Genomic DNA, 12187 nt, shown 5'->3' with positions numbered 1-12187 from the left:
TGTGTGTGTGTGTGTGTGTGTGTGTGTGTGTGTGTGTGTGTGTGTGTGCGCGCGAGTGCCATTCTGACAGGAATGTGTTTCATCAAACATCCAAACACCAATGACATGTTTTCCAACAGGGAGTGATCAGTGAGCTGAGGGTGGTGGGAGACGCCCGCCCTGTCGAGAGGCTCTGTGAGGAAGACGAAGATGACTCAGATGTGGTGAGTTGATCACAGGTGCACCATTTTCAGGGAACCCACCACAGAACAATAGACATGCTTTATTTTAATAACCAGGAACAGCAGGGCAACAGATCATCCTCAGGTTAGCTATGTTTCATGAAGCAGARCTGTTAACTGTGCTTTTGGTCCTCAGGCTTCAGGAGAAGGAAGTGGCAATGAAGAAACCAGACTCTCAAACCATTATAGGGACAAGCCCAGATACACGGTATGGAACATTTGTCTGTTATTTATCACACTGGTCTGTAACTAGTTTGTTTTTATGGCTCCGCCCACTGGGGGTTGAAGGCATTCTGTTCTCTGGCTGTCTGCGTTTTAGTGCGGCGTCCGTCCATCACAGGTGGTCTTGTGTGCACGATATCTCCTGAATGAAATTATATATTTACTTATAAATAGGTATAGTAACTTCATCAGGGTAGTACTCTGATTAGATTTGGGCATCAAAGGGTCAAAGGTCATTTATGATGATGAGTAATATAAAACTATGATTTTTTTATTCCTCAACAGTACAAATAAAATACCTGCTTAAATGAAACAATAAATATCAAATAGGAAGTCATATTGATACATTTACCTACTTTGAATATTTAATCTACAAATAAAGATAAAAAGGTGCTTTCAGTTGATTCTTGGGCAGGCAGAGGCACCAGTCAATGTTTCGGCATTGAGTTCTACCTTGTTTCCTTCACAGATAAGACAAAAAAAGACATCTGGCTTTTTACAGTGAATATTAGTAAAATACTTTTCTGCATGAGATGTATCCTTAAAGCTTTACGTTGCTCTGTGAGTTTATCCTTGAAGGAAGAATGAAAACTGCTGAGTTGACGTCTGAAAACCGAGCTGCATCTGTCTTTGACATTTGCGGAAAGAAACGTTTTCTTTCCTTTTTTAAACACCGGAAAGGAAACGTTTGTGGTTTAAAACTCAAACGCTGCTAAAGTTAGAGATTTACGTGTAAGTCTTGTTCACTCCAGACGTTTTTTTGAATCTCTTGTCTTACTCGCTTTAATCCCTTTTTGCCACTCTTTTATTTTAGCTCCTCCCACTTTGTCGTTTAGCTTTCCCTCTCTGCCCATCACATTCCACAGACGCCCACGTCCCCATCCTCTGGCCCTCAGATAATATTCATGCAGGTTAGGATGACAATCACAGTGGCGTTCCAAAAGCCAGATGTGCATTTGATCCAAGTCAGAGCTCCCCCCTGCCCCCAGGCCTCGACTGACTGGCTTCCTAATCAGCTGTGGGCTCAGGAACCGAGAGAGGTGGAAACGGCGAGGTCAGGTGGTTCGTTCACAGAGTTTCATCTTATTGCGTTTTACGAGGGTCTTATTTCCTTCAACATGTTCCACCGTGATGCCGTGTTCTGGGAAACAGCTGGTGTTTAATGTCCACCTGCCAATGTTTTTCCATCTGACGAGGATCTGTTCACAACGTGGAGCTTCTTCAACCGTCCAGGCGGTGTAATTACTGCAAGTCTGGGCACAGGCGAGGCAGAGAGGGAGAGTTTAAGTGAGACTTTCCATTTTGTCACCCTGGAATTTAGAGGTGATAGATGAAAGGGCGAGGAAGACGTTTTTAACGGTGTCACTATTTGAATCAAAGTGTCTCTTATTCTTGTTCACACATTTAAAGGGATCCCTGATTAGTTGTAACATTAGACTTTATTTGATAAACATATATTTTAACTGTAAAATAAAAACTGTAAAAATACTGGCTGTTTAGTTTTGTAAATTTTTTAAAATATATTTTAACACAGACGGAGCCATTTTATTTACACACAAAGCATTCTGGGTAAATGATGACCTGGATAGGTCCTCGGTGCGAGGCTGCTAGCGAGCTATATCCACCCTGAAGGTTAATCTTGGACAATATCTGATGATSGACTCTTTTAAATGAAACCAGAGAGCGTTGACAGAGAGGAGAAGGTAGAAATGACTCAGCCTGGAACTGAAAATATGGATGGAGGACAACAGAGCTGCTTCATGGAAGAACAACCTCAGCTTAGCCTTTACGCTAGCGCAGACACTATATTGCCTTATATGTTTTAGCTCGGCGCTAGCGCGACAAACAAGCTAATCTGAGGTCCTCCATCCATATTTTCAGTTGCAGGCTGAGTCATTTTTGTGTTCCCCTCTCTGTCATGTGGATGGAGGACCTCAGTGACGAGAGGAGAATGTGTAGCGCTGAGCTAATACATATATATGGTGATAGCATCGGAGCTAACGCTAAAGCTAACAGGCTAAGCTGAGGTTGTTCTTCCATGAAGCAGCTCTGTTGTCCTCCATCCATATTTTCAGTTCCAGGCTGAGTCATTTCTACCTTCTCCTCTCTGTCAACACTCTCTGGTTTCATTTAAAAGAGTCGATCATCAGATATTGTCCAAGATTAACCTTCAGGGTGGATATAGCTCGCTAGCAGCCTCRCACCGAGGACCTATCCACGTCATCATTTACCCAGAATGCTTTGTGTGTAAATAAAATGGCCACGTCCGTGTAATATATTTTTAAACTTTTAGTTTAAAAATTATAAAAACTAAACATCCTACAGTATTTTTACAGTCTTTATTTTACAGTTAAAATAAATGTTTATCAAATAAAGTCTAATGTTAGTACTGATTGGGGATCCCTTTAAAGGGCTACAATAAAGCACAAAGTTAACTACTGTGAAAACCATTTATGCTTTGAYAAGTTTGGTCTTTAAATGTTTTGAACATGTTTTTTTTAGCAGTGAATAAATGACTCATAACGTTGTTTGGGTGGAAATCTGCTCAGATCTCATCTGATTGCTTTGTGTTTCGCAAAAGACCCAAACCTTTGTTTCCACATTTCATAAACAGAGAGTTTTTCCTTCACATTCAGGCCAACACTTCAGTTTAATTTCTTTCTTTGTGATCATTCAGGGGGCCATGTTGTCCAACCCACTGTTCTCCACAGCTGCAGAGGTGAAACATGTTTACTTTCATGCTCTTACATTCAGGAGGTACTTTAGTTCAAATCCATCAACACCGTCTTCTAAAAGGACGTGAGCGTCCCACCCACCCCCCACCCGTCAATCCCTGATGGACGCAGGGAAAACAAGCGGGGCATTCTTCATCACATTAATTCATAAATCAACTCCCAACAGTCAGTGATGGTGTGGCAGGATTCTTAGTGTAGTCAGTGCTGCGCAACACCAAGGCAGGAATGTCTCCCCAGACAAAAAGAGGTTAATTATCGACCCCCAGGCATGGGGGGGGGGGGGGGGGGGCTCCTTTGCACTTCGATCAGATATTCGCTCTTCATGTTTCTTCACTCTCCCCTTTTTCATTTGAGGCATGTCACTGCTGAAGACTGATTATTTGTTTTTTTCTATTTTAACTAAAATGCAACCAGTCAGTCTGTCTCYTCTTTCTTGTCTTCCAACCACAACATGTGTTTTATTTATCATTAAATAAAAGCAACTCAAGACAAATCTAATTAAAGTAGAGCTCYTTGAAGGAACCCCATTTTTTTAACACTGATGTGATGCAATCTGTTAACCTTCAGCATATGTGCTGCAGATGACTCTCAGCTACTAGCACACCAAATCTATCCACAGTACTCCTGAATTCGYGCCACTACCCATAATTTATAGCGGCAGTCAGTTTTATCCTCCACTTGTGCTGTTGTTTACAATTATGAGGATACACCRTCGCTGTTTATCAAAGTATTTTTCACTGAAGTTTCTTTTACCTGGAGTAAATGGCAGCACATCTAACATGAAGCTATGTCCCGATGTTAGCTACTACTGACATCAACTACCTCGTCTTTCCTGAAGACACACACGCAAAATCATAAATGTCATTAGTTCTAAAAGTAAAATGTTCCTAAGCCCCCCAGAATTGTAATAATTTTATAAAAGAAAGTATTGTGATTACACACACCCCATTTCTAAACATAAAATTCACTGGCTGCAGAGTTGTAAAGAAACTAAGTACAAATACTTTGTTACTGTACTAAAGTAGAAATTTTGGCTATCTGTACTTTACTTGAGTAAATTTATTTCAGCCAACTTTTTACTTCTAATCATTACATTTTTACACAATTATCTGTACTTTCTACTCCCTACATTTAAAAAAAAAGGTAAGAAGTAGAAAGCCATTAATCCTATTTCATTCTGGCTTGTTATAGTTATAAAAAATAATAAATAAATTATGTCCYGATAAACTGTGCATTTAATTGTGGTTGGATAAGAAGTATAAATATATACCATTCTGACACATTAATTTGTACACAAACCATCACAGCTGCACGCCTTTAAAAATGTATTTGGAAAATCTAACCTCTCCTTTTTACTCAGTACTTTTACTTTTATACTTAAGTACATTTTATTTCAGAAATTTACTTTTGATACTTAAGTACAAAATAAAGCAGATACTTTAAGACTTTTACTCAAGTAATATTCTTAGAGGAGACTTTAAAATTTACCAAAGTAATTTTATGATAAGATACTTGTACTTTTCCTCAAGTATCACTTTGGGGTACTTTATACAACACTGACTGGGTGCTAGTTTGCTTGTAACTTATAGAGTAGAATTGGAGGGTTTCATAAAGCTGCAGTCACTTTAAATAAATGGCAAACAAAAATAAATAAACTCCCTCTAATATTAAATTTTGGAGTGAGAAAATTTTACTTGGTAAGATTCTTGAAATAAGAAAAAATTGAGTCAAATCAAGTATTTCAAGAAACTTACCAAGTAAAATTTTCTTACTCCATTGGCAGATATTTTTGACTTAATTTGAATCAAATTTTTAGATTAACAAGACAAATAATCTTACACATTCTGAAAACAAGATTATTATTCTTACACAATCAGTTCTTGTTTAGTAAATCAGTCTCAAAATGTGATCAAAAAGACTTTTTGGCTGATATAAGATTTTAAAACTTGGTAAGATGGACAGTTTTTGCAGTGAAAAACTATATTTTAAATAGAAACTGGATATTTTTCATTGTGCTTTAATGACAGCTCTTTAATTTATTAACACGTTTTACACAAAGGACAAKACTTTTCAGGCACTATAACAGGATTTAAAAAAATACTTATTTATTTAACCTGCAGCTTTAATCACTGATGTATGTTGGTATCTTTGTCTTGAATGAAGAAAGACGTGGCAATCCCAGGTGGTCTTCCATCCAATCACTAACCAGGCCTGACTCTGCTAAGTTTTTGAGAGCAGATGAGATTTGACGCGTTCAGGGTGGTATGGCCGCAAATGCATTTAAGATATACTGTACTTTAGAAAATACTGCATAAATCTGTGTGTTTCACATCGTATGTGTTCTTGTGCAGCATTAATGAGGTTCACAGAAAGTTCTGCAACATATCTTGACGGTGATTACCACCATGTTCCGTTCTGCTGAAAGGCTTGTTTAAGAACTGGGAGCCATTTTTGATCGTTTGTACAACGGATCTCTAAACATTAAAGCGGCGCAGAGCATGAATCATTCTGGTTTGTGATTAATGTTTACAAGGAGAAACTTTTTTTTCCCATGAAAGAATATTGTTTACAAAGTCCTCCGCGTGGGAGGTGGAAACGAGGCCAGTTTCCAGTAACAAGTCACCCRCTGACATTTTTAAAACCGTTTATTTATTTTTTATTTGTTTTACTTGAAATATTTAATTTTTGCAGACTTCGTCTCCGTCYTTTCCGCCCATCCCGCAGCCGCCTCTGAGGATAAAAGGAGAGGATGCCAGCATCAGAGAGACTGGTGAGATTAAATCTGAAAACATACTTTATGTTTCTCATCTGTTTATTATCATTGTTTTTTTTTATATTAGTTCTTGCCGAGATTATATTATTTCATATAACCATTAGATCTGTCAAATATTATCTCTATGATTATTTACATTTTAAGATTTTGGGCTAAAAAAGTGTTTTTTTTCAAGGTTATTAATAGCTTTGTTTATTTGTTCAGCAAAAAGGAAAATTTACACCAGTCTCAGCATTCTTCATCCTTCTGAGCCATAATGAAATGTCTCCATCTAGTGGACAAACTGATTATTGCAGCTGCTGGAAGTTTAACCACCCAGTGTGGTTTTGTTTTTCATTTCCAGGAAAAGAACAAGAAGTTTAAAATTATTTACACAAATTTGTTAGGTGTCTCTTGATACAACCATAATATAAAAAAATGTGCACTTTGTTTATAGTTCACACAAAGACCTAACATTTTTAGAAATGTGTTTGGACATAAAACTGAAAAATTAAATTAGTCAAGTTATCTATTCAGCTTTTTTTTCTGAATTAGTTTCAGCTGTTATTCAGTTGTGAGTTTATGCAAAAAGAGTAAAATGTCGGGATGATTTTCAACAAGAAGATAAATTAGGAGCCTTTTTGCATCGAGCTGATGGGTGGTCAGAAATGTTTGCGTCACTTGTCTTGACTCTGAGCATCACTGGATCATCTTAATGCAGCTTATAGTTGATTCAACATGTTGAACCAGTTTTGGATCTGTGAATTATAGGTCTATTTGTTGCAGTGACATGCTTTAACACATCCAACAGAACTGAAAATTAGCTAATATCTGACTGATGCAGCTGTTTTAGGTTTCCGAGCTYGTTCTGTGGAGCTGGGTTTATTGCAATTTTAATGCTTTTTTTTGTCCTATGATGTAATTGTTTTTTWTTTTAGATTCCYTCATTATGATTTTGATCATGCCTGCTCATTTCATTCATGACTCCAGTTTGCTCTTTGCTCACACCCTTTAGTTTCCACTTTCTGTTTGTTGTTGGTTTCAGCGTCATGTTTGTTCAGTTGTGGCACAAATGGTTGATTTTGACAGATCTGGGGGGAATTCTGCAATCATAAATGTTTATAGATGTGAGTGGAAGTTAGTTTTGTTTATGTGTGTAAAATATCACATTCAGTTAGACTTATAAATGTGGTGAAAACAGTGTATTCACATTTCTGTTTTTTTTGTGCCTTTTCTGTTATAAACTGTGCAGATTTTGCACATTTTTCACACCATCTCTGCAAAACTGTTTTTTTTTAAATCAGAGAATCTGTTTATCAGATAACAAAAACACAACATCTGGTACCAGGCCTTTTAGTCAGTTTTAGATTAATTTAGAGGAAAACCTAAAGTTGTAGATCTTTTTTTTTCTGTATGTTCTGCTCTTTTGAGACTACTCATGGAGTGCACATATTTTACCTTTTTTTTTGTAGAAAACTTTACAGTTCTTATTTAGGACTTTAACTGACAGAATAGCAGCAGATTAGCTGCCAAGTTGTCATTCAGGAGAAAAAAAAAGTAACTCTGTTTTCTGTGTGCTCAGCTGGAGACTCGGAGCACTTTTTAGTTTCAGCTGAATCCAGACGACTTGGTGCAGCAGGTGGGCAGAAAGTATCCAGATCCAGCTTCTCTTATCCTCTCTGTCCTGTTGCTCTGCTGCTGCTCATAAAGGACATTTAAAATCCACAGAAACATACGAATATTTTTTAATTTGAATTCACATGAGGTGGTGGTGTCTAACCCAGGTGCATGAAAGGTGGAGGATTTTTAGGTCTGGTTAGAAATAATAGTAAGACAGGGAATAGAAAATATGATTTGGTAAACTTTATTAATGCTGTCAAACCTGACATGAGTTTATTCATGCTGAAGTAGTTTCTGCTGAAAGTGACTGAAGCAGTGGGAGCATGTTGGGTCACTGCGGGTCAMAGCTGCATGGGAGAAATCTGTCGTCTTAAAATGTTCTATAAATTACAAATTTACAGCAATGCATGAGAGGATTCTCGATTCATCAAACAAGTGGGTTTCTTTTACTCTTTTTGCTTCTTTTGGGAGCAGAAACGGTTTGGTTTGATGCTTTCTAAACAATCAGTTAATTTCTAAAGGTTTTAATAAGGTTATTATTGACTGTGTTCTTTGTTTGTGTCCGCCAGGTGCAGTTGCTACAAAAGGAGCGAAGGGCGACAAGGGTGACAAAGGAGAGAAAGGAGACCGAGGTCCAATTGGACCGAAGGGAGAATCGGGTTCTGCCTCCCGTTCACAGGGGGCAAACCGTGGAGACAAGGTCTGCAGACCTGTGATGTCTTATTTTATTATCTGAGCGTATGGTGACGAGTCTCTGTCATCCAGGTTGTGATTAATCCAAACTGAATTGAAAAAGCTTTCTGAACAGGAGGGTTTTGACCTTTGTTATCTGAACACTTTCATTTCTGAAAGAAATTTTATTCTGAGGTGATTCTGTAAAAAAAAAGAAATGATTTAAAAAATCTTTTGAAAAGACACAACACATTTTTATATATTAAACTTTCAGTATAATTGGTTAAATCAAGAAGTAAACATTTCAATACTTTTAATACCTTTCTTCTGACCTTTTCTGTAATTTTACTGTAATTTTAGGCATCGCTGATTGAACTGCAATGCCTTCAATGTCCACTAGAGGGAGACATAAACTAAAATTTTCTGTTTTGTTTTCAGGGAGAACCTGGTGAAAAAGGGTCAAAGGTGAGTTTGTAGTTTCCTAATTTTAAAGTTTATATTATTCCATAGGTTTTGTAGCTTTCTACAACAGATTCAGAGCTAATGTTAATTATATATTTTAAAAAGAAAAAAATTGTAAAGGTCTTCTGGACGGGTTCTTCTCTAATGAAACGTTTCGTCTCTCCTCCAAGAGACTTCTTCAGTCTGAGAGTTTCAGGGAAAATTCAGGCTTTTAAGCACTGCCTCCATGTGACTGATACTCACATCACATGGCTATTGTTGACACCTAATTAACACCTATTGTTAACAGGGGGTGGAGTGATACTGGCAATARCWGCACTGTTGGAGGGGGACAACTGAAAACAGAGGCCTCCACCTCTGTTTAATGATGGACGGTCTTTCTTCACAAAAATGGCTACTTTTACTCCTCTCTCAAACCAACGTTCCTCYCTATCAAGAATGAGAACATCCTCATCTCTGAAAGAGTGACCGCTGGCACTTAACAGCATAAGCCAGGAGGACTGCGACCAGTTATACATCGGGGAAACAAAGCAGCCACTGTTCAAAAGAATGTCCCAACACAGACGAGCTACATCTAAYGGCCAGAACTCTGCAGTTTTCACTCATTTACAGGCCAGCGGTCACTCTTTCAGAGATGAGGATGTTCTCATTCTTGATAGAGAGGAACGTTGGTTTGAGAGAGGAGTAAAAGAAGCCATTTTTGTGAAGAWAGACCGTCCATCATTAAACAGAGGTGGAGGCCTCCGTTTTCAGTTGTCCCCGTCCTACAGTGCGGCTATTGCCAGTATCACTCCACCCACTGTTAACAATAAGTGTTAATTAGGTGTCAACGATAGCCATGTGATGTGAGTATCAGTCACATGGAGGCAGGACATAAAAGCCTGAATTTTGCCTGAAACTCTCAGACTGAAGAAGTCTCTTGGAGGAGAGACGAAACGWTTCATTAGAGAAGAACCCGTCCAGAAGACMTATACWATTTTTTTCTTTTTGATTTTTTTTCTGGATTACTGAGATGCATCAGGACAATTCTATGTTTTGTTTTTTTAATGCTAAGAAAAAAAATCAGCATAAAAACATAGGGGAGGATCTTATCTAAAGCACTCTGCACCAAAGCAAAGCAAGGAGCGCTGCTTGATATGAAACACACAAGTTTGTTTTCAAATCAGATTTGTGTAAAGATTTTGGTGCATTATATAAATGCTAACTTTAATTTAATAGTAAACTAGTTGCAGGTTTGAAACTCCTATGGGACCAGGTACCTTGGATCCTGCCTTGTAGCAGCAGGTGGTTTATTTTCTCTCCTCTTCTGTTCAACACGTCTGCTTCATTGTTCCAGGGCAACGCAGGGTTTGGATATCAGGGCAAAAAGGGCGAGCCTGGCCTTCCAGGACCCCCTGGGCCCCAGGGCCCCCCAGGACCTGCGACTGAGTATTCAGTTGGAAGTGATGGATCGGTTGCTTCAAAAGTGCCTGGACCTCAAGGACCACCTGGACCACCAGGCCCCCAGGGACCTCCTGGAGAAGATGGAGAACCAGTAATTAGATGTTTTGGTAATATTTGAGTTATTTGAAAAGTATGGAAAGTTTGATTTTTCACTTTGTTTTTTTCAGGGGGATCCTGGTGAGGATGGAAAAACAGTGAGTTGTTGATTTTGTTTTTCTGGGCAACTTCAAAAATAATCAAATCACATCTTGAGCCAGAATCAATAAACTGTTAAAAACATTTTGTTTCCCTTTCATTCTATAGTAAAAAGAATGACCTCACTTTATGTGTGTGTTTTCAAACAGGGCCCTCAGGGACCACCAGGGTTCCCAGGAACCCCAGGTGACCCTGGATCCAAAGGAGAAAAGGTAAGCTACATGAAGACCAAAGAAACACAAGTTCAGTTTTAAAACATTGTTTCTGCTGAGATCTGCCTCATCTAAATGAGACTTCTACCCACAGGGTGACCGTGGAGAGGGTCAACCAGGTCCCAGAGGACCCCCAGGACTTCCAGGTCCTCCAGGACCAGGATTCAGATCTGTAAGTTCTGTAAGATTACAGTTTAACCCCAGAAATGAGTTTATTGTACGAATCTAAACCAACAGAGAAGACTTTCTTTTTGTAAAATGAAACTTTTTTTTTCAGACTTTTGAGGACATGGAGGCCTCTGGATTCTCAGATCTGGAAAAGGTTCAGGTGAGAAGATTTTCTGCTGAGGCTTTTTTATAAAACTAAAAACCAGTGGTGGGCAGCGCTAACCCAAAAATTAGCTCTGCAGTTTCTAAAGAGCTTATAAAAATATTTAGGTCCACAACTTCAAAAATGCTATTTAGGTCCGTAATTAGCGGATTTGCGTTTTAGTGGACTGGTGCCCACCACTGCTAAAAACCAAATGTGATGCAGCAAAATGTGTCTTCTTTCAACACAGGGACCTCCCGGTCCACCAGGCCCCCCTGGACCACCAGGTCCTCCTGGGTCCCCTGTATCAGGCCCAGCATTGAGTTCTGGAGCATTTGGGCCTCCAGGCAAGGATGGAGCACCTGGTCAACCCGTAAGTGCCAAAGTTTCTCATCTAAACCTCCTCAACAGTAACATTAATGAATGTAGTCCAACCAAATCAACTACCAAATCTTTGGACCTTTAGGGCTTACCGGGTCTACCGGGTGCTGATGGCCTCCCGGGAGCACCTGGGCCCAGGGGAGAAAAGGTAATGAATTTATGGAAATGATTGTTTCTTCTCTAAATTTGTGTTGAACTTATATTTAAAAATAACTTAGCAATAGATTTATAATCAGTTCTGTAGGTTTAATCATGTTGCAGCAGTCCTCCTTTCTCAACCCAGAAACTGGATGTTGGGTCTTGAGTACCAGCTGATACAAAGTGTTTTACTAAACCAGTTATTATCGAGCTGATTTCAGTCAGGATCAGGTTTTTAGAGGCCTGCCTGTTTTTGATAATGACAGATATGTTGGTTGCTTTATTTATTTTCACCAGGGTGATTCAGGGGATCTGGGACTTCCAGGAGCAATAGGAGAAAAGGTGGAGACTCATTTTGTTTTTTCTCATGTTTCAGTACAAAGAGATGAACTCACAACCAGGTGTAGAATTATTTTGACCTGTTGTTAACAAGAAATATTTAATTATTCTTTATTAAATTGAATTTCCCTTTAATTTCTTCAGAAAAGAAAAACTGGACTCCAGTTTGTTGTAATACAWGATTTGTTGAGCAGGAGTTTAAAACCCTCCATGATGAATGTCTCTAACAGGGAGCTCCTGGTCAGCCTGGATTACCAGGACCACCAGGTGAGACCGGACTGGCTGGTCTTCCAGGACCCATGGGACCAATTGGGCGTCCTGGACCACCGGGTCCCCCAGGACCAGGTTATCGTGTTGGATTTGTGAGTTCTCTTTTAAGTGTTTGTGAGGATGTTGTTGTAAAAGATCCATAGTGTTTTTTTAATATATTTTATTTTTTATTTTAATTTTTTTGTTTGTTTGCTTTTTCTCAAAGAGGTGAAGTT

General features: G+C 38.8%; 1 protein-coding gene across 1 annotated transcript in view; it reads left to right on the top strand.

The window, feature by feature from the left end:
* The window catches only part of LOC106522253 (collagen alpha-1(XVIII) chain), a gene marked incomplete in the record, with an annotated part of 37754 nt that overhangs the window by 15317 nt on the left and 10250 nt on the right, over positions 1 to 12187 (top strand). The window contains 15 exon segments of the mRNA XM_014015194.1: positions 120 to 203; positions 358 to 429; positions 5870 to 5948; positions 7513 to 7569; positions 8120 to 8250; positions 8661 to 8687; positions 10021 to 10218; positions 10295 to 10321; positions 10472 to 10534; positions 10629 to 10706; positions 10812 to 10862; positions 11095 to 11217; positions 11311 to 11373; positions 11661 to 11705; positions 11933 to 12067. Coding sequence (XP_013870648.1) covers positions 120 to 203; positions 358 to 429; positions 5870 to 5948; positions 7513 to 7569; positions 8120 to 8250; positions 8661 to 8687; positions 10021 to 10218; positions 10295 to 10321; positions 10472 to 10534; positions 10629 to 10706; positions 10812 to 10862; positions 11095 to 11217; positions 11311 to 11373; positions 11661 to 11705; positions 11933 to 12067 — 1233 coding nt within the window.

The sequence above is a fragment of the Austrofundulus limnaeus genome, unplaced genomic scaffold, assembly GCF_001266775.1.
Source record: "Austrofundulus limnaeus strain Quisiro unplaced genomic scaffold, Austrofundulus_limnaeus-1.0 Scaffold125, whole genome shotgun sequence".
Classification (NCBI taxonomy): Eukaryota; Metazoa; Chordata; class Actinopteri; order Cyprinodontiformes; family Rivulidae; genus Austrofundulus; species Austrofundulus limnaeus.
The sequence above is the reverse complement of the archived record's forward strand: the minus strand, read 5'-3'. Positions and strand labels throughout refer to the sequence as shown.